General features: G+C 51.3%; 9 protein-coding genes across 9 annotated transcripts; 6 read left to right on the top strand and 3 right to left on the bottom strand.

Annotated features, from left to right (window-relative positions):
• Window positions 1-646: 646 nt before the first annotated feature.
• Window positions 647-2,637, bottom strand: N7462_005445 (uncharacterized protein; the record flags this gene model as incomplete). The annotated part of the gene is made up of 4 exons (XM_057077163.1): window positions 647-1,948; window positions 2,210-2,456; window positions 2,511-2,546; window positions 2,615-2,637. 4 exons carry the CDS (start codon window positions 2,635-2,637, stop codon window positions 647-649), a joined length of 1,608 nt encoding a protein of 535 aa, XP_056932743.1.
• Window positions 2,638-2,948: 311 nt separating this feature from the next.
• N7462_005444 (WD40 repeat domain-containing protein) lies at window positions 2,949-4,248 on the top strand (the record flags this gene model as incomplete). Its single annotated transcript, XM_057077162.1, has 4 exons — window positions 2,949-2,989; window positions 3,055-3,220; window positions 3,295-3,942; window positions 4,000-4,248. 4 exons carry the CDS (start codon window positions 2,949-2,951, stop codon window positions 4,246-4,248), a joined length of 1,104 nt encoding a protein of 367 aa, XP_056932742.1.
• Window positions 4,249-4,421: 173 nt separating this feature from the next.
• Window positions 4,422-7,266, top strand: N7462_005443 (thioredoxin domain-containing protein; the record flags this gene model as incomplete). The annotated part of the gene is made up of 4 exons (XM_057077161.1): window positions 4,422-4,529; window positions 4,877-4,994; window positions 5,062-6,567; window positions 6,626-7,266. 4 exons carry the CDS (start codon window positions 4,422-4,424, stop codon window positions 7,264-7,266), a joined length of 2,373 nt encoding a protein of 790 aa, XP_056932741.1.
• Window positions 7,267-7,869: 603 nt separating this feature from the next.
• Window positions 7,870-8,601, bottom strand: N7462_005442 (uncharacterized protein; the record flags this gene model as incomplete). Its single annotated transcript, XM_057077160.1, has 3 exons — window positions 7,870-7,904; window positions 7,972-8,442; window positions 8,496-8,601. 3 exons carry the CDS (start codon window positions 8,599-8,601, stop codon window positions 7,870-7,872), a joined length of 612 nt encoding a protein of 203 aa, XP_056932740.1.
• Window positions 8,602-9,441: 840 nt separating this feature from the next.
• On the top strand, window positions 9,442-10,433 carry N7462_005441 (CAP domain-containing protein; the record flags this gene model as incomplete). Its single annotated transcript, XM_057077159.1, has 2 exons — window positions 9,442-9,986; window positions 10,076-10,433. 2 exons carry the CDS (start codon window positions 9,442-9,444, stop codon window positions 10,431-10,433), a joined length of 903 nt encoding a protein of 300 aa, XP_056932739.1.
• Window positions 10,434-13,941: 3,508 nt separating this feature from the next.
• Window positions 13,942-14,412, bottom strand: N7462_005440 (mitogen-activated protein kinase kinase kinase; the record flags this gene model as incomplete). Its single annotated transcript, XM_057077158.1, has 2 exons — window positions 13,942-14,059; window positions 14,279-14,412. 2 exons carry the CDS (start codon window positions 14,410-14,412, stop codon window positions 13,942-13,944), a joined length of 252 nt encoding a protein of 83 aa, XP_056932738.1.
• A 2,548-nt stretch (window positions 14,413-16,960) lies between these two features.
• Window positions 16,961-17,365, top strand: N7462_005439 (uncharacterized protein; the record flags this gene model as incomplete). Its single annotated transcript, XM_057077157.1, has 1 exon — window positions 16,961-17,365. The coding sequence occupies one exon, from the start codon at window positions 16,961-16,963 to the stop codon at window positions 17,363-17,365; it is 405 nt and encodes a 134-aa protein (XP_056932737.1).
• Window positions 17,366-17,456: 91 nt separating this feature from the next.
• On the top strand, window positions 17,457-17,708 carry N7462_005438 (uncharacterized protein; the record flags this gene model as incomplete). Its single annotated transcript, XM_057077156.1, has 1 exon — window positions 17,457-17,708. The coding sequence occupies one exon, from the start codon at window positions 17,457-17,459 to the stop codon at window positions 17,706-17,708; it is 252 nt and encodes an 83-aa protein (XP_056932736.1).
• A 1,706-nt stretch (window positions 17,709-19,414) lies between these two features.
• Window positions 19,415-22,118, top strand: N7462_005437 (choline/carnitine O-acyltransferase; the record flags this gene model as incomplete). Its single annotated transcript, XM_057077155.1, has 4 exons — window positions 19,415-19,820; window positions 19,903-19,932; window positions 20,008-21,918; window positions 21,991-22,118. 4 exons carry the CDS (start codon window positions 19,415-19,417, stop codon window positions 22,116-22,118), a joined length of 2,475 nt encoding a protein of 824 aa, XP_056932735.1.
• Between the last annotated feature and the right edge of the window lie 1,050 nt (window positions 22,119-23,168).

Here is a 23,168-nt window from a genome sequence, read left to right as displayed (position 1 = left end):
CCGATGTAGACAGATCCCTGCCGCGTTATGGCGGGGATCTAAAAAAGCTTGGACAGGCCTTACAAGGGACAAGAGGTTATACATGAAACTTGTGAGTATAGACCAATTGGTCTTCGTTTTCCTTTTTGATTGATTGGAGCTTGTCTCCAGAAGTATGGTTATGTTACATCTGCATGGAGGCCTTTCGCCCTAGCCAGTGGTCGGCTATGATCCTTGAAAATAATAGATCTTTGCCATTGGATGTTGTGGACCGTCTCAACGCCTTCGCATATCTGGCCATTCGCTGCTAAAAACAAGGCGACCACACGAAAGGTGAGATGAGATACCCGCCCAAACTAGGTAAATCAGGAACGACGCTGCAGAGGGGTATGCTTGAAAGAAAAAAAGAGAAAGGAAATAAAAACCCAAGACAAGCCGATGAAACACCTAGAGTTGCCTGTTGCAGAAAAAAGTCATCGTGTCGCCGTCCCAGAATGCCCAGTCGTGATACATTCCCATTGCGCCGAAGAGACGAGAAAGATTCAACCATAATCATTCGTTCCGTTCATAGGTCTGGACACCCCAAGATGTAGAAATAAAAAAGAAAATAGAAAAAACATAGCAATCGTTGCGAGAGGTAGATTCCGAAGGACACGGATGGCTCCTCTTAACTGGCGGAGGGAACGCCGGTAGACGACGACATGGGGGCTCGGCCACCACGGCCGCGACCACGGCCACCGTAGCCACGATTAAAGCCACGGCCACGGCCATAGCCTCGTCCACGGCCACGACCCCGACCACGGTAGCCGTCAACACTGCCTTGACCGAAGGTCTCAATGTTCCTCTTCTCCTCTTCGCCGCGCCACTCACGTCCGCCAACACGACCACCCATGTTCTCTTCACGATCGCGCGCCTCGCTTGAGATGTTATCAAAGAAAGAAGCTGTGCGATTGTAGCTGTGGTGTGTGGAGGACGGGGCAGTGCCATTGGTGACATCGGTCTCAACCTGGCTGTGGGCATCTTGAGACTCGGCCTCTGCAGCAGGGGATCCGGTAGCGATAGCCTCCTTGATAAGGTCTTCTTTGTTGAATCTGGCATTGGCACCTGCAAAATCATAATCCGACTCAGGGACTTCGATCTTCTTGTACTGAGTGCGAGCCCCACCACGACCACCGCGAGGGTTCTGGTGGCCACCCCGAGGGGCACGAGCCCCACCATAAGGTTGCATATCGTTCATCTTGCGAGTCACAGCGTCAACAGTAGGATCAGCCTGTCCCTGCTTCTTCGGGACATTTGGCTGCGGCAATTTGGCCATGGCTTGTGCGACGGCCTGGGTGGCGGCAGCAGTCGCATCGATACCTTGAACGCCAGCGGTAGGTGCTTGAATAGGGACCACAGGTCGTGGAGCAGCAATAGGAATAGCCGGCACCACACGGCCACTCTTTTGAGCAGCAGCAGCAGGTCCAGCCTGGACCTCGGCTACAGAGGGCTTGGACTCAACAGGAGGAGTAGGTGCGCTCTGGGCCGCGGGTGTGGCATTGCGGCTAGAGGGTTTGTGATCAGCGCCAGGGAGTTCAGAGGTAGGCTGAGAAGCGGGCACTCCGGGAGGGCCTGGGCGCTGCTGTGGTTGTCCAGGGCCACCAAGCGGCATCTGAGGGGGGAATTGACCAGGTCCCTGAGGGAAGCCGTGGCCAGGAGGAGGAAACCATCCAGGAGGAGGTGCACCATAGGGCATGTTTCCAGGAAAGCCACCAGGACCTCCAGGACCGCCGGGGCCTGGAGGGAATGGGGGAGGGCCACCAAATCGCTGTCCATACGGAGGATAGAAGCCTTGCTGGAACTGCTGCGGCTGAGGGTAGCCAGGGGCTGTCTGCTGAGGGGCTTGTGGCTGCTGAGAAGACTTCTGGGATGGAAGACCAGGGGCCGACGGTCCCTGCTCAGAGCTGGGTATAGCACCCGGTCGCATATTCTATGTTTGCAGTTAGCACAAGGCTCAATGAGACAAGCCAGCAAGGTACAAAGTGCAAAAAAAGAAAAATGGAATATTGATCAATCAGAAGGAAGGCAACGGAAATCTCGACACGGTTTTGCGCATTCCGAACAGGTCTGTGTTTACATCCGAAATATTTCATCATTTGATCAACGAAGCTGACAGCGACGAATCGTACAGCTTCTTGGGAGGAGGGCGATGGGTAAGAAAGACAGAAATAGAATAACGTGTGGCACTTACTCCTAGAATGGCGGGGTCGTCGGGAACCCGAGGAGGCTCTGACTGTGCATTCTCCTTCTTCTCTTCGTCGGCGACGCTGATGTCCTTGACATCGCTACCACGGAAGACAATATATTCATAGACCGCAGCAGATGGAGGAACCTCATCAGCCGGGTTCCCCCGTCGACCCTCGGAGCCATATGACTTGACATTCTCAAGAGCTATCGTGGATGCTTCGGGGTTGATTTCATGAAGTGTGCCCACATAGCTGAAGGCCATCAGCAATGGGTTCAGGAAGCATGAGATCACAGAGGAAGCTTACCGAATATCACTTTTGGAGATCAGGTTGAAACGCTGACTGCCAGGTGTTAACTCCAGCCTAGCCGCACAAACCCTGGTTCCGACCACGAGGTGCAGATGACTGACCCTATCAAATGGTTCATATCCATCTTGGCAGGCAGCGCGGAATCGCGCAATGAAAGTGTACGGGAAAAAGGCAGAAAGAAGAGGGAAAAGAAAAAGAGAGAAAAGGATGAAGAGGATGGGAGGAGGGAGTAGGTAGGGTTGAGAAGAAAAGAGAAGAGAGAAGAAGCAAAATCTGTGGTTTTGGTGGATTCGGGCTACGGCGGACTGCAGGAGCTCGGATAGCAGTTCGGGGTTGGTTGTGCGGACGACGGTGGGTCACGTTTGTGAGAGATCCAACTTTCCCCCTGCCCCTCAAGAACGAGCGAAGCGAGAAGAATCTCGCGAGGTTGCGGAGATGACGACTTCCTCCAACCGCGACCACTTTTTCCAGACCTCGTGAGGATTTCAATTGGTCTGGTGTGCTATATATAAATACTGATCCGAGTCGGTGTCTTTTACAGTGCTGCTTTGGACGAGCAACAGCGGAAAGATGCCAAGTCTCAAAATGATCAGGGGAATCCGATCAGGCTACAGAGCAAAATCCTCGCAGTTCGTGCAGACCCATCAAATCATGGGTCTATTTATCTTGCACAGAGTAGTGGAGTGGTGAGAAGGGTGGTACTGGCAGTAAGTGTTTCTATACTTCTCCCGTCGCATACCCAAACCGGAAGAGAGGCACCATGCTTAGGGTCTTTTTACAGACTGGCGAGACATCGGCACTCTACAAGGGTCCCCAAGCTCCCTTAACAAGCGTGTGTCTGAGCCCGGACGGAAAGACCCTGTTTGCCGGTTGCTGGGATAAGACCATCTGGAGCTGGGACGTGGCCTCGACGCAGCCTCGTCAAAAGTACGAGGGACACAGCGATTTCGTCAAATCTGTGATCAGTGTTCGATTGCAGGGCCAGGATTTACTTGTCTCAGGAGGTGCCGACGCAAAGGTGCTGGTTTTCAATCTCACCAGTGGTGAGATGACTGAAACTTTCAAGGGCCATGCTCGAGGCGTTCTGGATCTATCCATTGACCCCGAGCTGGAGGAATCTCAGGCTACCATCTTTAGCGCCGGCAGTGACCGAGAAATCCGTCAATTCCAGCTCTTTGGCGGAGGTGGTGAAATCGAGCCGATTCTTCCGCACGATACTAGCGTGAACAAGCTCTTCTTTGACCAAGATGGTGATCTTTGGTCTGCCTCTGCCGACAAGACAGCCAAGTGCCTTGTGCGAGCGGATGGCTGGAAGGCCAATATCTCCCTTGAGCATCCTGATTTTGTAAGAGATATTGTCATCTATGAGGCTGGTGGCTGGGTTGTCACCGCCTGTCGGGATGAGGAGGTACGAGTGTGGAATCGATCGGTAAGTTATCTATTCATCATCCAGCTATCAAATATGGTCATTCGCTGACCATTTTAGACCGGAGAGCTCCATCATACATTCTCCGGCCACTTTGAGGAGGTCACTGGCCTCGCACTCGTTGGCTCAACAGTGGTCAGCGTCGGAATCGATGGCACTGTCCGACAATGGTCTCTCAGACCCGATGAGCTCCAAAAGGCTGTTGAATTGGCGAAAACTGGCCCCAAGGAAGAGGAGAAGGCCAATGACGAGCCTATGTTAACGGAGGAAGAAGAGCGCGAATTAGCCGAGTTGATGGGAGATGATTAGATATGATACCCAGTGCGAGATGATATGATATGATGAGCATGTATGGGGACTGCTATTCGGATGACTTCTTCAATGATTAGTATATATATTTTTTTTTCTGTACCTGCATTCTTCTTGATCCCTAAGCTCTGGGCACTGTGATCGCATTTGCACGTGACCGTCCTGATGCATCGATGACGCACAGGGCCGATCTCCCGAACCCCAAAGTGCAGCGCTTCGTCCGAGCAGCGTTCACCCCACTTCCGGCCTTTTGTGCACAACCCCCTACTCTGTGCTACACCGTAAGTCCTGACTCGCAGTCAAATACTGCCCATCGAACGCACTCACCCTGGCCACACACGTGGGGTCGTCTCAGTCCCGTCTCAACCCGAGTCTTATCGTGCCGGATCCCGTTAGTACCTCCGATCCACGCCGCGATAGCACGGGCGCTGGAATTCTCCCCGCAGACCTGAAGGGATCCATACACTCCATATCCCCAAGATTGGGCGTTCAGGATGCAGTCACAGCATGAGCCCTCTGAGAGGGGACTTAAATTGATTAATCGTCTGCAGCAGAGTAGATCGCCCTATGTGAGCTCTTACGCCGCCCCGCCTGAAAAAGGAGCCACATCGGCGCTAACGGTGTCTAGGTGCGGGCACACATGAACAACCCCGTCGCGTGGCAGCTATGGGATGTAGAGGCTCTCGAGCTTGCCCGCAAGCACAATCGCATGATCTTCCTCAGCATTGGTTATTCAGCCTGCCACTGTATGTTGTTCCACCTGGCCTCTTTGGACATATCTGTTTCAAGGGCAATTTCACTAACAATTGGAAGGGTGTCATGTCATGGAAAAAGAGTCTTTTATGTCCCCCGAGGTGGCTGCTATTCTTAACGAGTCCTTCATTCCGATCAAGGTGGACCGAGAGGAGCGCCCGGATATCGACGATATCTACATGAACTATGTGCAAGCGACCACCGGCTCGGGTGGATGGCCCTTGAATGTCTTCCTGACTCCAAACCTGGAGCCTATTTTCGGAGGTACATATTGGCCGGGCCCTAACTCAACAACATCGCAGGGTCCCGGTACAACTGGCTTTGTGGAGATTCTGGAGAAATTGAGCGATGTCTGGCAAACTCAGCAGCAACGGTGCTTGGACAGTGCAAAGGACATCACAAAACAGTTGCGGGAGTTTGCTGAGGAGGGAACGCATTCCCAACATCCAGAACGTGAAACTGACGAGGACCTGGACATCGAACTCTTAGAAGAGGCATACCAACACTTCGCCTCAAGATACGACTCTATCAACGGCGGCTTCGGACGAACACCTAAGTTTCCCACACCTTCGAACCTCGGCTTCCTGCTGCGACTGGGTGCGTATCCTAGTCAGATTTCTGATGTTGTGGGACAAGATGAGTGTGAGAAGGCGACTGCAATGGCTGTGACTACATTGGTAAACATGGCGCGCGGTGGTATTCGAGACCATATTGGCCATGGATTCTCCCGATACAGTGTCACCACCGATTGGAGCCTGCCACATTTTGAAAAGATGTTGTACGACCAGGCTCAGCTATTGGATGTTTACGTGGATGCCTTCCGACTGACCCATGACCCGGAGCTGCTGGGTGCTGTCTATGACCTTGCTGCCTATTTGACAACCACTCCCTTACAAGCACCGACGGGAGGTTTCTACTCCTCAGAAGATGCGGACAGCTTTCCTAGCCCTAACGATACAGAGAAACGGGAGGGTGCTTTCTACGTATGGTCCCTGAAGGAACTCACCCAGGTTCTGGGTCCTCGAGATGCCCCAGTTTGTGCCCGCCATTGGGGTGTACTCCCGGATGGAAACGTCGCGGCTGAGTACGATCCACATGATGAATTTATGAACCAGAACGTCCTTTCTGTCCGAGCAACACCGAGCAAGCTGGCCAAGGATTTCGGACTTAGCGAAGAAGAGGTGGTTAAGATCATTAAAGGCGGAAAGCAAAAGCTACACGATCACCGGGAGAAAAGGAGGGGGCGGCCCGACCTTGACGATAAGATCATTGTTGCCTGGAATGGATTGGCGATCGGTGCGCTGGCCAAGTGTAGTGTCTTATTCGAAGAGATCGAGAGCTCGAAGGCCACTCAATGTCGCGAATCTGCCGCCCGTGCAATTAGCTTCATCAAAGATCACTTGTTTGACAAGACGACGGGGAAGCTGTGGCGCATCTACCGGGATGGACAACGTGGTGACACTCCAGGTTTCGCGGATGACTATGCATACCTGACTGCCGGACTTCTGGACATGTATGAGGCCACTTTTGATGACAGCTACCTACAATTTGCCGAGCGTCTGCAAAGTACGAGACCCCTTCCCTTTTATTGCCGTGATAGATTGACTGACCTACCCGGGCGCAGAATACCTCAATGAGTTTTTCCTCGCGAACACCGGCTCTACCGCTGCTGGCTTCTATAATACGTCGTCTGAACTGATCCCTGGCATGCCTGGCCCTCTTCTACGATTGAAGACGGGCACTGAGTCTGCCACGCCGTCTGTCAACGGTGTCATTGCACGAAACCTGCTCCGTCTGGCCGCATTACTGGAGGATGATAGCTACCGAAGCCTGGCCCGACAAACATGCAACTCCTTCGCCGTGGAGATCATGCAGCACCCGTTTTTGTTTGTGGGACTGCTGGATGTCATCGTCGGTTTACAGATCGGCACTCGCACCGTGACAGGTGTGTTTTGCACCGCCGAAATCTCCACAGGCTCCGCGCCTCACGGAAACAGCCTCGTAGGCCGCAAGGATCAGCCTCTATCGGCACGCGACCTGATCATTCAGCGGGTGCGGCGCGAGGCTGGTGCAGGGCTGCTGTCGTCCATCACAGCCGCATCGGTGGTGGATATTCGCCCGTCACACTTGAAGGACTTTGTGGGCAACCAGTCCTTCTGGCTGAAGTCGCGCAACCCTCTCTTCAAGGATTTGAAGGCGGCCGACCCGGCTAAGAACTACCTTCTAGTGTGTGAGGCCGGCCGATGCAGAACTATGGACCTTTAGAAATCCCTTCATGTTGTTCCCCGAGGCTCGCTCTTGGCTTCTTGGTGTTTTTGTTTGGACTTTTTCTTTGTTTGGTTTATTTCTTCCTCTCATTTGGGGTATTGGTCGCATTGATTGTGATTTCTGGTTTTCTTACCTTTTTTTCCCCCGATCGGGCCTTGGCTTTTGGCTTGGGGTACCTTCGTGCCCTGCATGGCTGGGTTGGCAAAAGCCCCTCGGACTCTACGCCATGGCTGGCTCGAGTATGAGGACCCTCTGTTAGAGATTGAAAGAAATGGCGACACGGGAAGGGGAGCCAAGGGCCTCCCAATGATCTCATACCAGATTCACCTAAATGAGTTTACTATTAAATACCTGTACGCCGCCCATATTTGATTTAGTCCGCAATAAAACCCTATAGTTACAGTACCTCTTGAGGTAAGCACTGGATACCCTATGATTTACTACCAGGTCATTACGGGGGAACCAAAAGAAAAAAAAAAAAAAAAAAAACCGTTGCGTGGAATAGAGGTCGTCTACTGGTTCTATAGCAGCCATACACTAATATACTATGAGGTAAGGGATAACCAAAAGCGGTTCTGTCAAGACAACAGAGTAACCTGTCTAAAGTACTCCGTCCATCTGGATATGGAACTCCGCTGGACGGTGTGACCGAGTGGCAATCACCAATCACCTCCCGCTCGGCACTTTGGGGCTGAAACACACAAATGATGAAGCGGTGGCCCAGGTAATCAATCCGAAATTCACGCCCGTGCAGAACGGGGCTCGAATGGACCAGGCCCGAAGCCAAGTTTCTTAGCGGCGGCGCCGTTGTGGTGGGTAATTTCCCTGATGCAGGTCTGGGCTGCTGTGATTGGCGCGTCGGAGGTGCCTCCTGCCGGACTGTGAAACCGGGTTCCTGGGCGCAGACGGTGGAAATGGTGTGTCGGCCTGGGACCACAGACGTTTGAGGGGGAAGCCCGGGTTGGGTGCCTGAGATGGTCTGGAGTTTCTGGAGCTTTGGGCGGGCATGCTTCGGCTCCTGATACTGCCCCTGCAGCTGGCACCGATCGCGATCGCGATCATCTCGCAGGGGCACCAGATGGCGGAAATTCGAGACGGCTTCTGCTCGGGGGATGTTTGAAGCGGAGAGAGCCTTCCTCAGGAGCGTTTCCACATCTTTGGATCGCCTCTCATCTGCGCATCACCCATCAATGTATCAAGGAAACCCTGAAGTCTGTGCTCCGTACACGCGGCCACGAGTGGGGGGGGGGGAGTGCCCCTAAGATGGCCGAGTAGCGCTCGTAGTGGGCAAGTGGAATTGAGGATCCGCCCAGGACGGGGCACCACATTCATGTTTTTGACCTGTTCGGTCCAGGGTCGCTGGTCTGGCCTGGCTCGTTCGGAGGCCCTGAGGGTTCGGAGAATAAGTGACAGGGAGATCATAGATCATGGCTGCCGGGCGGCTCTGGCCAGCCTTTGCCCTTTTTCCCCTCCATTTTCCCAGCCTCTGACAATGGTCGAGCTGGGAGAGAGCTCGGCGAGAGCCAATGAACGGGGGAGAGGGTGGGCGTTGGAATGTAGGACGTTCCACGTCTGCGAGTGGCGGGTGGAATGTGTGAGAGATCGCGAGGTTGGAGAATACCAGACCGCAGAAGCGCATCCTGCTGGGCGAGCACGACGACCATGGCCGGTCTGCACGCGCGCAATAAAAAGCAGCGCCGAGCCCCAAGACCTGGCAGCGCTCACAATTCCAGACTGGACAATTCTCAGCGGCGAAGTAAATGAGTAAATGAACTCTGGTGCCTCCTTCATCTCCCCCATAATTAAACCCGGCCCCAGCTTGCCCAATTCGACCCTGATCGGCCCCACCGACCCGCGGGCGTCTCCTTTCCCCCTCGACTACTTCAAACCATCTCGTCGCCCTCCTCTTCTCTTCTGCATCGCTTCTCTCACTTGTTGCCTGCGCTCGCCCCGAGTGTCCAGGCCTGTCATTCATTTACCATCCCCCGCGGACCAAAGCGTACACATTCACTCTTTACTTGTCGCACCACAGTCGATCTGTTGGTGGTTGACCTCCCTATACGCTCTCTGTCGAACTTCCTGGGGAAGTTCTCATCCATCTCAGTCTCGCATCTTGGACACTGGAATCTCGTCTGACCTCGTGAATCTGATCCTCAATCGTTCCAACCCACCATGCGCGCCACTCTGTTTATTGCCGCCCTGGCTGCCGGCTGCGTCAATGCCTACGAGAAGCGGGTGTATGTGACCGACTGGACCACTGTCACCGTCACTGAGACGGTCACTGCCCCTGCCGTCACCGAAACCGTTCAGCCGGCGCACCAGGCCCAAGTCCAGGTCACGACGACCACCGTCTCCCAGGCTGCCGCCCCGGCGCCCGCTGAGACCGACAAGTCGGACTTCTCGAAGAAGTCGACCGTGCTGGTCCCCAACTCGGCCACCTCCGCCGCTCCCCAGCCTGAGACCGAGGACGGCACCACTTCTTCCTACTCGACCGCGTGGACTTCCACCGTGACGCCCTCGTCCACTCTGTCCACCTCCACGGCCGCGGCCGCCACAACCAGTGCCACTTCGACTGCCACCAACTCCTACCAACAGGCCGTTCTGTACAACCACAACATCCACCGCAGCAACCACTCGGTTTCCTCGCTCGACTGGTCCGCCGACCTGCAAGCCAGCGCTCTGGCTCTTGCCCAGAAGTGTGTATACGAGCACGATACGTAAGTAGCTTTGTTTTGTTTTCTGATCTTTTGATATCTCCCTTGACGTTCGCGAACAACTCGACCTAACCTGTTTCTATGTTGTGCAGCTCCATCGATGGCGGTGGCTACGGTCAGAACATCGGATATGGAGTGGAGTCCAGCGAAATTGGCGTCATGATCACCAACCTGATGTACAACGACGAGATCGGCTACTACCCCCTGCCCTATGGTCAGGCCGACCCCAGCATGACGAACTTCGACAAATGGGGTCACTTCTCTCAGATTGTTTGGAAGGGCACCACTCACGTCGGCTGCGCAACCGTTACTTGCGACAGCCTGGGCAATGTCGACTCCAGCAGCGCCTTGCCCTTCACCGTCTGCAACTACTCGCCTCCCGGCAACTACGACGGTGAATACGGTACGAACGTTCTCAAGCCCGGTACCGCGAGCACCTACTCGGCTTAAACAGGTCTCTCCGAGCCTGATATTAGCGGTACATGTTAGGTTTGCTTGCGCTCTCTTGTTTCGACGGGAGAGAGAAGGGTGGGCGGGAGCAGGAGTATCCTCTCCGATACTCCTGTGCGCCCCCTCTCCCCTGCGACGCCAGCATTCGTTTTCGAACCACTGTGTTATTTTGTTTTTATTTCTTCACTTCTTCTCAATACTCTGCATGTTCCACTCCCGATCGGCGATCTTTGCATGGCCCGATTGTGGAACTCTTTCCCCAAAAGGATCAAGGACGGGCAATTGGTGTCCCTTCACCCCCGAGAAGCATCCTTGAGCGCTTCTGTGGCTCGAGGGTGATTATTTTTTTTTTATTTATCTTGGCCTTCTCGGGGATTCTTGTCTTGTATGTACGCGGAGGGGGCCCCATCCTGCCGATTTATGTGTCATTGTTCTCTTCGCCCATCTCCCTCTTCTCCGTTCTACCCTTCGCGGAAAGCGGGAGCATGTGGGGTATGATCCGTTTCAATTGTGAATATCTTTGACTTGCTGTCTACTAGCGATTGCTTTCTCCTCCCTGTGGATAAACAAAAAACCAATGTGATGTACTGCTGATATGCGAGATGAACCCTTGCGCTGCCATACCATGTCACGTGCCCTTTCTCTAATCCGCGATCTGCTGGAACCAGTCGCAGCCACCCGTGGTTAAACACCCTGCCCCTGAAGACGTCACCGTAGGCCCCCCCGACGCCCAATCACCGCGCCCCGGCACCCCCTCTTGCTGTCCCCCAAGCTTTTCACGTTCCAGGCCGGTTTCGGGACCCCCACGAACCCCCCGATCTGCCGGGTACCAGTGCTCACGATTGGACACGACATTTGCCGCCGATGCAAGGATCCTCTCCCCCCTACCCTGCCCTTCCTCTCCCCCTGACGACAGGCGATTTCTAAATCAGGATCGCTGTCAAGGACGGAGTAGAGCGGAGTTTCCAACCTTTTTTAAATGGCAGTGGCCTGTTTGGAATTTGCCAGGTTCGCCGGGCCGTGGGCTATCCCAATTTCGCACAGTCGTTAGTTACTTGCTAGTCGTTGCTTGGTGTGGTGATCGGCTGGTGATCGGCACCGCTGGGACCCGGTACTGATCATTGTTCAAGATTGAGGACCGCCCGAACCGTGGAGAGAAGAGGTGAAAAAGAAGAGACAAACGCGTGGGTGTGCAGGGATACCCTGTACGTTCTTTGCCTCTTGGTTGGGCTGACGAGCTATATTGCTACGGGTACCTCCCTGTCGCTCGTTCTCTCTTTCTCTCTCTGTGTGTGGCGTTCGTGGCTGGTTGTTAGTTGGATGGAGTCAGACAGGAAGCCGCCGGGTCATGTTGGCCGGTAGGTCGCGCATGAGGCTGTATAATCTGGCCTGAAAGTGGGCGCTTCTGCGTTTGTGTTGTGTGGGGAGCCAACGGGTTTATAGGACGAGGCTCTGAGCGATCACTTCCAGGCGGCAAAGTAAAAAAAGAAGAGTTACTGTCGGTTCCTAACCAGCTCACTAAGCAGCATGATTTATTGACCAAAGAATGACCGAGGGCAAGTTAGAGGAGAAGGCAGGGGCATAACCCCCGGAAGTGAGAAGTCAAACCAAGTTCTTGGAAGGGGGTATTGTGGTTGTTTCAGTCCAGGGCGTTTACTTAGTCCGCAAACATGTTGATCGACTCCCAATCCACTCCAGAATTAGATGAAGTTTGACCCTGTACCCTTGATTTCCCCTGATCTGGGAGCTAAAGGCTTCCATCTACTGAGCATGCATAGAAGAAGAAAAAAAAATCACTTTCTTTCCCTGCCAGCGTGACCATGGATTACAACTTGATAAGGTTGCTGTGCGGTGCTGAAGAGGACAACCCTACCGCATATAGCAGAGCAGGGCAGTCAATTTTCCATCTCCCTCGGGAACTGATGAACCAGCTTTTCCCTCCCTTTCCCAGGATGGGGCGGATGTGTTGAGCTTTGAGCTGCAAGTGATTATTGTATTATCAATCTAGGCAGATCTGGAAACAATTAGGCTATCTGGTTCCTCGCATTCAATCTGTCGCACATCTAGATTGGTGTGTAGCATAGCTCGACATCATATTCTCGAAAGTCCATAGCCGCTAGGCTAATCCCGGTCATATCCGAGATTCGAATCTCAGAGGCACTGTTGTGAATGCCTGAAATTCAATCTGCAGAGTAATTTCAACGATCGGGAAACACATGTTTATGCTCTATCAGCTCTATCAGCTTATTCTCCCTATTGATGGCCGATTATCATAGCGGTTTCAGAATCGGTTTGGCAATAGAGATACAAGTAAGGCAGATCTTCCTTAAATCTCCATTGTCAAACCAAGTAAAGACGACAGAGGTCTGTAAATCTTGCAATAAAGGGGCCCGGAATGTCAACAAGACCGGTTTCGAGGGCATTGCGTAAAGGATCCATGGGAGGAAAGAACGGAGTATGGTAAATCCGTATAACAGTGCAAGGAACATGATATTTGGCTGGGAGGATATAGGATTGAGATAGACCAGGTAGTAGAAGTTATTGAATGGTGTGATAAGACGAGGAGAGTAAGATGTGAGAAAGCACTTTTTTTCTTTCTTTTTTTCTTTCTTTTTTTCTTTCTTTTTTTCTTTCTTTTTTTCTTTCTTTTGTTCTTTCTTTTTCTTTCTTTTCTTTCGATGTACTCAAGTCGAGCTCACTGGATCTTGAGACATTTCTATAAACGCGTTTGTACAGACATTACTTCTATCGGCAAGAACGTAAAACCTGAATAAAAAATAATACGCCGACTTGAATTCACATCCAAAAACACTAAAAGCCCTCTCTGTGGCTTTTGCGGATTTTAGCCCCTCAAGGGTAGTGGTCAATTTCCGAGACTGACCTCCCAAAGTATAATTTAATCAATCCTCCCACATGGTCCCTACTGCAATGAGAATTTATAGGAGCTCACCATAGAGCTCAAAGGGTGGTTGTATTTGTATTTTGTGTTTTGGTGGCGAATTTACATTGAAATGATAGAGAATGGGACTTAAATAATGAGTAGTGTTTTGTTACTGCTTGCGCAGAATTATGGCAGAAACAACTCTATCCTCCACATAGGTCTCGCGCCAGTCTATGAAAAAAAGGGATTCCAAATCCGTTTCTACCAATCAATATAAATCAAACAATGGCTCTTAATTGAACGAGAATGTAGACTTCTTGCCAGACCTCCATCAGCCAGCGAGCTCGCAGCCACACTCAACCACTGGCATATGTCGACATAGAACGAAGCTTAGCTCCATACTTCCAGAACATAATTGGAGCTGGGATACCAATTGCGATACTGATAAAGTCTTATAGACTTGTCCCCCATCCATAGACCGGTGTGAAGTTGGTCATTCTCGGTCTCTTGGGCCAGGCGGTTCCTCTTCCATCTCAGAAGGGTGGCTGGATGGGACTCACTTAGCCAGATCAAGCCGACGACCTGGATGACAACGGCCACAGCGCTGGAGGACCCGAAGACCCGGCGTCATGTGGTATCATGGGCAATAAAGGCCCCCGCAATCGGTCCAATAACTGGTCCCAAAATTGGCGTTAAGGTGTAGATACCCGTGGCTTTTCCGCGATGCTCTGCATCCCAAACATCACTGTACGAGGACAGAATCAGCTCAAGGAAAGTGTAAGCTCTTGTTTTATTGTCTGTTTTACCTGATCTCTCCACTACGCAGGGCCAATGGAGCGCTTCCACCGAGACCAGCAAGGAAGCGAAAGACAAAAAGTCGGCCGGTGTCTGCGCAAAGCCGCAGCCAAGGTTCCACGCCAGTTACCATAGATTGCTTAACTGAAAGAGGCGTACGTGACCATACACCTCCGAAGCAGGACCAAAGACCAAAGGGCCGATCGCGAAAGCTAGCACAAAGATCGAAAGCGCCAGGTTGATTTCGATATTGCTCGTCATGTGGAGGTCCTTTCCAGGCTTGTCCAGCGCCGGGGCGATCATGGCTGATGAGACTGGGGAGATGAATGTAAAGACCGAGAAGGTCAAGGTGTAATACCTTTTGACGATTGACGGCCAATTTTTGAGGTTTTGGGGTCGTCTGGCCCATCCCATGTAACAAGGTTGTGCAATACTGCGACATAGTGAACCCACTCCACGTCCTGACGCTGGGGATCTCTAGGTCGGCGGCCAATGCGGTGCGACTGCGCAATTGAATAACAAAGCGGGCTAACATTGACGATCGGGAAAGGAGAGAGCTTTTTCATTTAGCACAGACGGTTCTAGATACCGACAGCGTTCTCTACAGTTACCCCAATATGAAAAACTTTCAGTGGCAAATCAAGGCCTTCTTCCTCTGGGACGCACTTTTGTGTATACTGACCAGTCTGGCCAAGGTTGGATTTCTATCTCGTGCCGAACTGAATATCACTTGGAGGAAGATAGGAGACATCTATTTCAATCGCCCCAAAATTTATCGAGGTGAGAAAAGAGGGAGCTCTTCAGATCACCGCGGGGAAATTAACGCTCAAGGCTTGGACAGCAAATTCACCCAGCGATTATGATTCCGCCGCTGAGCCGGCATTCATCACGACGCTGCGCTCCTCGTACTGTAAGAGAAAACTAAAGATAAAAGTGAGTGCAGATTACAACAATACTAGTAACCCGAACGGCAACGACGACAACGATGTCAGTACCACAAACGACGCACTGACAGAAGAGAGCTTGTCCCCCTCACTGGATGATATTTTCGCGATTTTTGATGGAGCCGAATTGGATTTTGAGGAGGCCATTTGATCTGGGATCTGCAAATTGGGCGTTTTGGGATCAATTATAAATTAAGTCAGATTGACCAGGGGCGTGCTTGAGCAAAAGCGGCGAGAGGGTGAGCACTAGAATGGGAAGGGGGCCGCCAAGAGTTGACGGACATTATCTGGTCTATATATACAAATCTCTTACACCATTATGATGCACCAATTGACTAGATGGTGCGTTGAGGAAATGCCAGTGACTTTTTCAGTGAACAGAAAACGTGTTGAATGATAGCTTTACGCATCAGATTCCGAAAATTCCCCTGGGCGTTTATTTCGAGCACATTGCCGCCAGCCTTCAGCAATATAGTAAGATACTGGGCTGAATCCTGCTTATTTTATGACAGCTCCAACGATGTTGGTTTTGGTTTTGGGGGCTTTTTCGTACCCCCTCAATAAGCCCCATGATAAACCCAGCCAACATTCGAAGCCTTGGTGAGCACTTGGTGTTCCCTAGATTTCCTACCCTGCAAGATAGAACGGATTTACCTTTACTTAGGGGACTGTTTGATGCTGTTATTTTGGCAAACAATGCCTATCAGCATCCCTGTCCAGCTTTGGGCAAGACTCAGGCCAACTCCATCCCCGGCCTCAACGTTAGCATTATTTTCTTGCGACGATGCTACAGGATCCCGCCATTCTCACACAAGATCTGAGTCAGCATGATAGATCCACTGGCAAAGCTACAATATTTGACCGTTAGAGTTGGAATGCCTTTTGGGTCCAACCAAATGGAAACTAAAGCTGATTAAACCCCTGACAACAATCGCCATTGCCTTGTACCGTCACCCCCGGTCTACAGCGCCACGATAAATCTAACGCTAATTGAACGCGCGGTGTCCTTCCTCCGAGACCCCTTGTCTTCATGCTCATCTTACCGCGCGTCTTTTCCCGCGTAATGATTGGCTGGGTCTGACTTGTCATCACTCGCATTTTTCAAAAGACAGCAGAATATCGTTTTGGTTACAATGCCCTCCAACTTGATGAAGTTGGGCGGGGGGTGCTCGTGGATTCGGGGCGTTAGAACACCTTGAGCCGGCCCTGGTGGGTAACCCCCCGCCGAAGTAAGCTTGGTATGTACTAGGAAGGCACGTATAGACAGCTCGCCTATGTGTTTGAAGGAGAGGAAGGGAGAGTTCAAAGTGACTTTTCATTCTGTAATACCGAAATTCAAAGTTCATGAATAGATCAAGTTTTTCTTCATAGTGTACGGGTCTTCGTGTGTACATCACCTCTCTAAGGCATACATTCGAGTCTGTAGTTTTCCTGTCTATTTGAAACGAATCTATTTACGTCACTGCTTATCACTTAGCAGGCGAGGCTGAAGCTCTTCGGGGTTGTCGCGAAAAGTGGAGGTCTGTCCTTATTCAGGTAGGTGGTACATCACTTGGTGAGAATCATGGATCTATACAGGCCCCTTCTATGAATCACGCGACCTCTGCTGATAGGCTGAGCCCTGGAAGCCCATACAAGGCCGCTGTTCAGATCGAGCACTGAGTAGGGTGTGCTCGGGCATGAGCTATTTTTGATATACCAGGCATCCAAGAGATCAAGTTGGTTGTATTCGGGCGTGATTTATTTTAGATATCTTAACACGGTCTGATAATATCTTCTTTGTGTTGCCAATGAGTATTTAATGAAGAGACATTCGTTCGATAGTAGACCATTCAACTCATTCAATCCTCAATCTTCAATCTACTCCCGATCGACTCAGCGTTCTTTCTTCCAGCTCATTCGCAAAGATGGCTACTCAACAAGCATTTGAGATGAAGCACTGGCATGGGGGGCAGGATTTTCGTGATCCCAAACCCAATGAGTTGAGAGCAATGACTATGATCGTCACGCGCATAAAAATGTACTACCAAACCCCGCAAACCAAGGCGGACCTGGTTAAGTATGCCCGGGTGATGTATAGCCATCTCCCGGCTGATGAAAAGCCAAAGGGCCCCGTGGATGTGAAGCAATGGGCCATCGGCCAAGTCAGAGACTTTTACACCGCGCTCTGGGAAAATTATCCAATGATCGTGATCGACCATGTAGCTGGGCCCAATGGTGCTCCTGGACGTACTCAGAGAGAGGTGGGACAGCCTCACAACTTCGGCAGAGCGAAGTTATTCTTCAACTCCAATGTAGGTCCAGGATGCTAGTCTTGAACTTGAAGTTGTATTGAAGACTGATGATGTCTAGGAATTCGGTAAAATGATGGCTTGTCCGCCGGGTTCGGATGATTTCGACACAATGGCCGCGTTTCTCATCCTCACCGGTGGTCATGAGCACACTCATCAATTCATCTCCTACGTTGGAAAAGGCAAGATCGACACGCCCCCCGAGTTCAAAATTAGCTGGTATCCCGGGCCTGAAGCCGGTGCATACTTCGAAATGGACAGAACGCGAGGAATTGCGGAGATGATCCCGAACGAAGATGACCCCATGAAGGTAGGACTCTCTGTTGCGAGTTGCATGCTTCGATCACGTTCTCACTCGCTTTAGGTCGGAACGCTTTGTCTTGTTGATTCCACACAAGCCTGGAGACAAGTTCCTAAAGCCAGAATCCAGGAGATCTGTGCAGGTGGTGAGTCTTTGCCCCTTCCCCCTCTTCTCTCTCTCCATCTCTAGTTTACTCACTCATGAACATAAAGACTTCACCAACTTCCCGATCGGCCAGCGTATCCTTGAGAACTGGCCTTATCTTGCGCAAAGCCACTTTGATCCTGAGCCCACTCGCGAGTTCGAACTGAGGTTTTCGAAGATCAAGCCTCCGCGTGGGCCAACAGTTAACAACGCCAAACGACGCGCATGGGCCGACCCACGGCTCGCTGGCAAGCTACGTGGATGGATGGATCCCCGTCTGCCAGTGTGATCTCCCTGTTGACTCTGGACTGGGTGCAACCTGACTGCCACCCTCATTTGTCATTTGTGTTTCTCTTCAGGAATTTCTTCCTCTTGTGTCCATAGTCAACGCCAGACTGGGCTGCTAAGTGACACTAACCTTCATAGACATTCGCTCATCGCTAGACTTCACCCCAGCATTGCATTTCTTTCTCATCTGATTTATCTCCCTTTCCTCTGCTAGTCAGAAATGTGATCTTCTCATGTCTTCTCATTCAACTGAGAAAATTATGGCAGAGAGGATCTAGTCGTAGTCTCATTCCTAGTTGTAGAATGTACAGACCTAGTAGGCCCATCCCCAGAATCGGTCGATGTAGTTGATCAGATCGATCTATCGCTCAATCTTGGATCTATAAGGCCTCGGATTATCCTTCCCCCGAGAGGTGCTGGACACCTGATATTCCAGGCTACAACATAAGCTCCTTTCGCCCGAAACGTCATTGCCAAATCGTCCAACCACAACCCCGCGAATCCGCGAATCCAACGAATCCGCCAGCTCGCCAGTTCTCCGGTACTTGGGGATTCAGCAAGGGTCGTGGGCCATTTTTAGTGTGGTTGCTATCCCCACCTCTACTTGGCTGTAAGTTTTGAAGTGCAAATCCCCGCCCGAACGCCTGGTCTTTCTCGGAGACCTCAGCTGCTCATGCACTCGGACCGCCTCGTCTGACTTGGAAGGCCGAGTGACTCGCCTCCGGGATGCAAATGACGATACCTCTATCATCTTCTTTATAAAAGCCCGCGTTAATCGCTTGATCGGCCTATTTTCGTATTTGGATATAACAGTTAGTCTAGTGTACGTGCATTTCCGGCCGTCGAGGGGCGACGCTTGGCGATCCGCAGTAACTGTCCTGCCAGCTACGGCCATCCGTTCCCCCGGCGCTATTCACTGTCGGGCCCAGAGCCAACGCCGGGACAGTAGCCCGCATTCCGTCTCTTTGCTCGTCATTTGCCCCGTAAGTCCTTTCTTCCGTTGGTCCCTTCAGTCCGAGCCGGTTGCACCGGGCTTGTGTTGGAAAGGGGAAGACCGGGGCCCAGTGTGAAACGTAGTTCACCTGCTGTATATATGTGCCTCTCGCGACGTTTCTTCCGCTGAGGCTCTCTCTTTCCCTTGACTCCTGAATGTCGAATTCATGAACACCACTGGATCGATTGGGCTTTGGTATTGCCACACGAGATAGCCTCAATGCCATCATATTGTTCGCAAGACTGCCACTATTTCTACCGCACAGCCTTGCGTCTCCTCTCACTTCCTACGTGCCTCGCCGTTTGCTACGATTGATTGAGAATAGCCCGCTAACTAGCGCACCATGTCTTACTCGCCCACCGCAGTTCGATTCTTCACTGCGCCCAAACCACTGGGGGATACGATGGAGACCGACTCGTCAAAAACGAACGGGACAGAGTCCCAGGGTCATACGGTTGTGAGACCGAATGTGCCGACCGAGCAGCCTTCCTCGAATGGGGTGGAGGCCCTCAATCCCAAAAAACGAGGCTTAACATTTACCAACCAAGATTCGCTGCCGAAACTCCCAATTCCGGACCTTGAAGAGACCTGCCGCAGACATCTCGACGCGCTTATTGCGCTACAGACGCCCCGAGAACACGAAGAGACCAAAGCTGCAGTGAGAGACTTTCTCAGGACCGATGGGCCGATTCTCCAGGAGAAGCTCAAGAACTATGCCACATCGAAAACAAGCTTCATTGAACAGTTTTGTAGGTGATCTCACTTTCAGATCCAGAGAGAGACAGAGATCTACGTCCCAGCACAAGGAGACTAATATCTTTCTCTATGCAGGGTATGACTCGTACTTGAATTTTGATAACCGTACGTCCTACACTTCTTCCCCTTTGATCTCGCCCAAAAGTCTCTAGCAGGACATCTTTCTTACGATTTTATTAGCTGTCGTTTTGAATCTGAACCCATTCTTTTTGTTGGAGGATGACCCCACCCCTGCGCGAAACCACCAGGTAACCAGAGCAGCCTCATTGGTGGTTTCCGCGCTCTCTTTTGTGCGAGCGGTGCGGAAAGAGGAACTTCCCCCTGACACCGTTCGCGGAACACCACTGTGCATGTACCAATACTCACGACTTTTTGGCACCGCTCGACTCCCCACGGACAATGGCTGTGTTATTAGCCAAGATCCGTCTGCCAAGCACATGGTTGTCATGTGCCGAGGCCAGTTCTATTGGTTTGATGTATTAGATGACAACAGCGACTTGATAATGACAGAGAAAGATATCGCGCTCAACTTGCATGTCATCGTTGAAGATGCTGCACAGACGCCAATTCAGGAAGCCGCCAAGGGCGCATTGGGCGTTCTCAGCACAGAGAACCGAAAAGTATGGTCGGGCCTGAGGGAAATAATGACGAAAGATCAGTCCTCGAACAATGCGGAGTGCTTGAACATTGTTGACACGGCTCTTTTTGTGCTGTGTCTGGATGATACCGAGCCATCAACCACCGCAGAGCTTTGCGCGAACATGCTATGTGGCACGAGCGAAGTCATTAAGGGCGTGCAGGTTGGAACCTGCACCAATCGATGGTACGATAAGTTGCAAATCATTGTTTGCAAGAATGGCAGTGCCGGAATCAACTTTGAACACACGGGTGTGGATGGTCATACCGTGTTGCGTTTTGCTAGCGATGTTTACACAGATACTATCCTTCGTTTTGCAAAGACCATCAATGGTCAAGCACCCAGCCTTTGGGCGACTACAAGCCCAGACCCCGCGAAACGTGACCCGCGCAGCTTTGGGAACATTAGTGCCACTCCACGGAAGCTTGAGTGGGACATGACCCCTGAACTTCAGATTGCACTTCGGTTTGCGGAGTCTCATCTGTCGGACCTACTGTATCAGCATGAGTTCCAAGTGCTAGACTTCGAGGGGTTTGGCAAGAACTTTATCACGTCCATGGGATTCTCTCCAGATGCATTTGTGCAGATGGCTTTCCAAGCGGCCTATTACGGTCTCTATGGTCGTGTGGAGAACACATATGAGCCTGCCATGACGAAGTTCTTCCTACACGGGCGGACGGAGGCTGTGCGAACGGTGACACCCGAAACTGTCGACTTCGTCAAGACCTTCTGGGGCGAAAACCCTGCAGAGCAGAAAATCGATGCACTACGCACTGCAACCCAAAGACACACGGCCATCACCAAGGAATGCTCCAAGGGCCAGGGCCAGGATCGCCACTTGTATGCTCTGTACTGCCTTTGGCAGCGATCGTTTGAAAGTCTATTCCACGATAGTAGCTCAACAGGGGGCTATTCAAGCCCCAGCGAGGGACACGAATCCCCCAGATTCTCTGAGCCCTCAGAGGACGGGTTTTCATCCCCGAACAGCGGCAGTATTCGCGGAATGCGCACAGTGCCAATGCCTACGCCCACTATCTTCAGCGATGCTGGCTGGGATAAGATCAACAACACGATTTTGTCCACGTCCAATTGTGGCAACCCATGCTTACGACACTTCGGGTTCGGTCCGACTTCAGCGGATGGCTTCGGCATTGGATACATCATCAAAGATGAGTCGATTTCGTTCTGCGCGTCGTCCAAACACCGACAAACAGCGCGCCTTATGCACACCCTTGAATCGTACCTATTTGAGATCCGCAAACTCTTGCGCGCCACCAATCGCAAGGCCGCCAGCCCACGTACCAGTAGGGCGCGAGAAACCGAGATGCTAGCTGAAAGGCTACAGATGGACTCTCAACGACGCGGTCGGATTGTTCGCAGTGATACCCGGGGCACTGATACACCCAATACAACGACGGATAGTGGTGAAATAGAAGATGATGGAATGGGAGGATGTAGGTTATCTTCTTTGATTTCTATTGCCAAGAGCTTTAAAACGGGACTGTGAGACTGACACTCAGCTCTAGATGGTTTCTTTGATGCAGGAATGCTTCTCCATGCGCTGAAGGGCATCAGTGCAGAGCGAGAGCAACGCAGAGATCAACCCGCCAAGAGGAAATTTGTTGGCAAAAAATTGCATCTCAATGAATATTAATGAAGAATGGCATGGATGTTTGACGGTATATTTCTGCAATCTACTATACTAGCATAGCAATGATGGGCTTCAATTTACAACTTCTGGTTTACGGTCATTGGATTTTGTACTTTGATCAGTTTTATAGGTCTTTGAACCAATTCAATCATCATCTCCACCATGAAATCTAACACGACATTTTTGAAACCATGTTTTATGCTCCTGGTTTGAGAACTAATTGCGTAAGACATTTGACCTTCGATACTATATTCATTCCGAGGTACTTTCATGCAGCTTTGTATCCCGTTTGAAGTAAACATATTACAAAAGACCTGTGGGGTATCGTTAGACAGGCCAAAGAGAAGGGGGCCCACAGGGTCATAAGGTCCGGGGGTCGCTGGTTTACTGGGGGTTTCTAGCCTTTTTCTAGCATTCTAGTAGTATTGTATAGTAATTTATGAGGATAATCTTGGGGTTCTGATGGTCGTGTAAAGATAAGAAGCTCATTGGGTCGACCGCGTGGCCCCATGAGCTCTTTGGATAGTAGCTACTGGGATGCCAGAGAGCTCACAGGGCTTAGGGTTGAATTTATCGTGTCCAGGCACCCGCTCCCACGATTTTCATGAACCCTTTCGCCTCTCCTTGGCTATTCTGATACATTAACCAATGGTTCTATTTACTGAAATTATTCTTTTAGCTACTGAATGTATCTAATTGCCCTTGGATGGGGCGAGCAAAGATTCCGAAATCTCTGATGATTCTTGCTTCACGAACGGTCTATTTGAAGATTCTCAACCATCTCTACCTTTTCTTTTTTTCGGCTTAGGTTTCTCTCATCAAAGGCCTGTCGAGCTGCTGAATACATAGCAGCCTCGCGCCGAGACAGCCCGCTGGCTGGGCGTTGTGGAGATGGATTAACAACACCAATGAACTCTTATTCTTGCGCGTAACGCGACCCCACTTGTCCTCCCCGAACGCTTTAATCCAGTCACATCGTCTACAATCTTCCAATACGAACAATTTCCTCGATATTGTTGGCTATCTGGCTGTTGGCGCCGAGTCTTCCGATTA

Source organism: Penicillium macrosclerotiorum, assembly GCF_028827735.1.
Source record: "Penicillium macrosclerotiorum strain IBT 26536 chromosome Unknown utg000006l_segment0_segment0, whole genome shotgun sequence".
Classification (NCBI taxonomy): Eukaryota; Fungi; Ascomycota; class Eurotiomycetes; order Eurotiales; family Aspergillaceae; genus Penicillium; species Penicillium macrosclerotiorum.
Note: the sequence above shows the minus strand (reverse complement) of the source record. Positions and strands in the feature narration are given on the sequence as shown.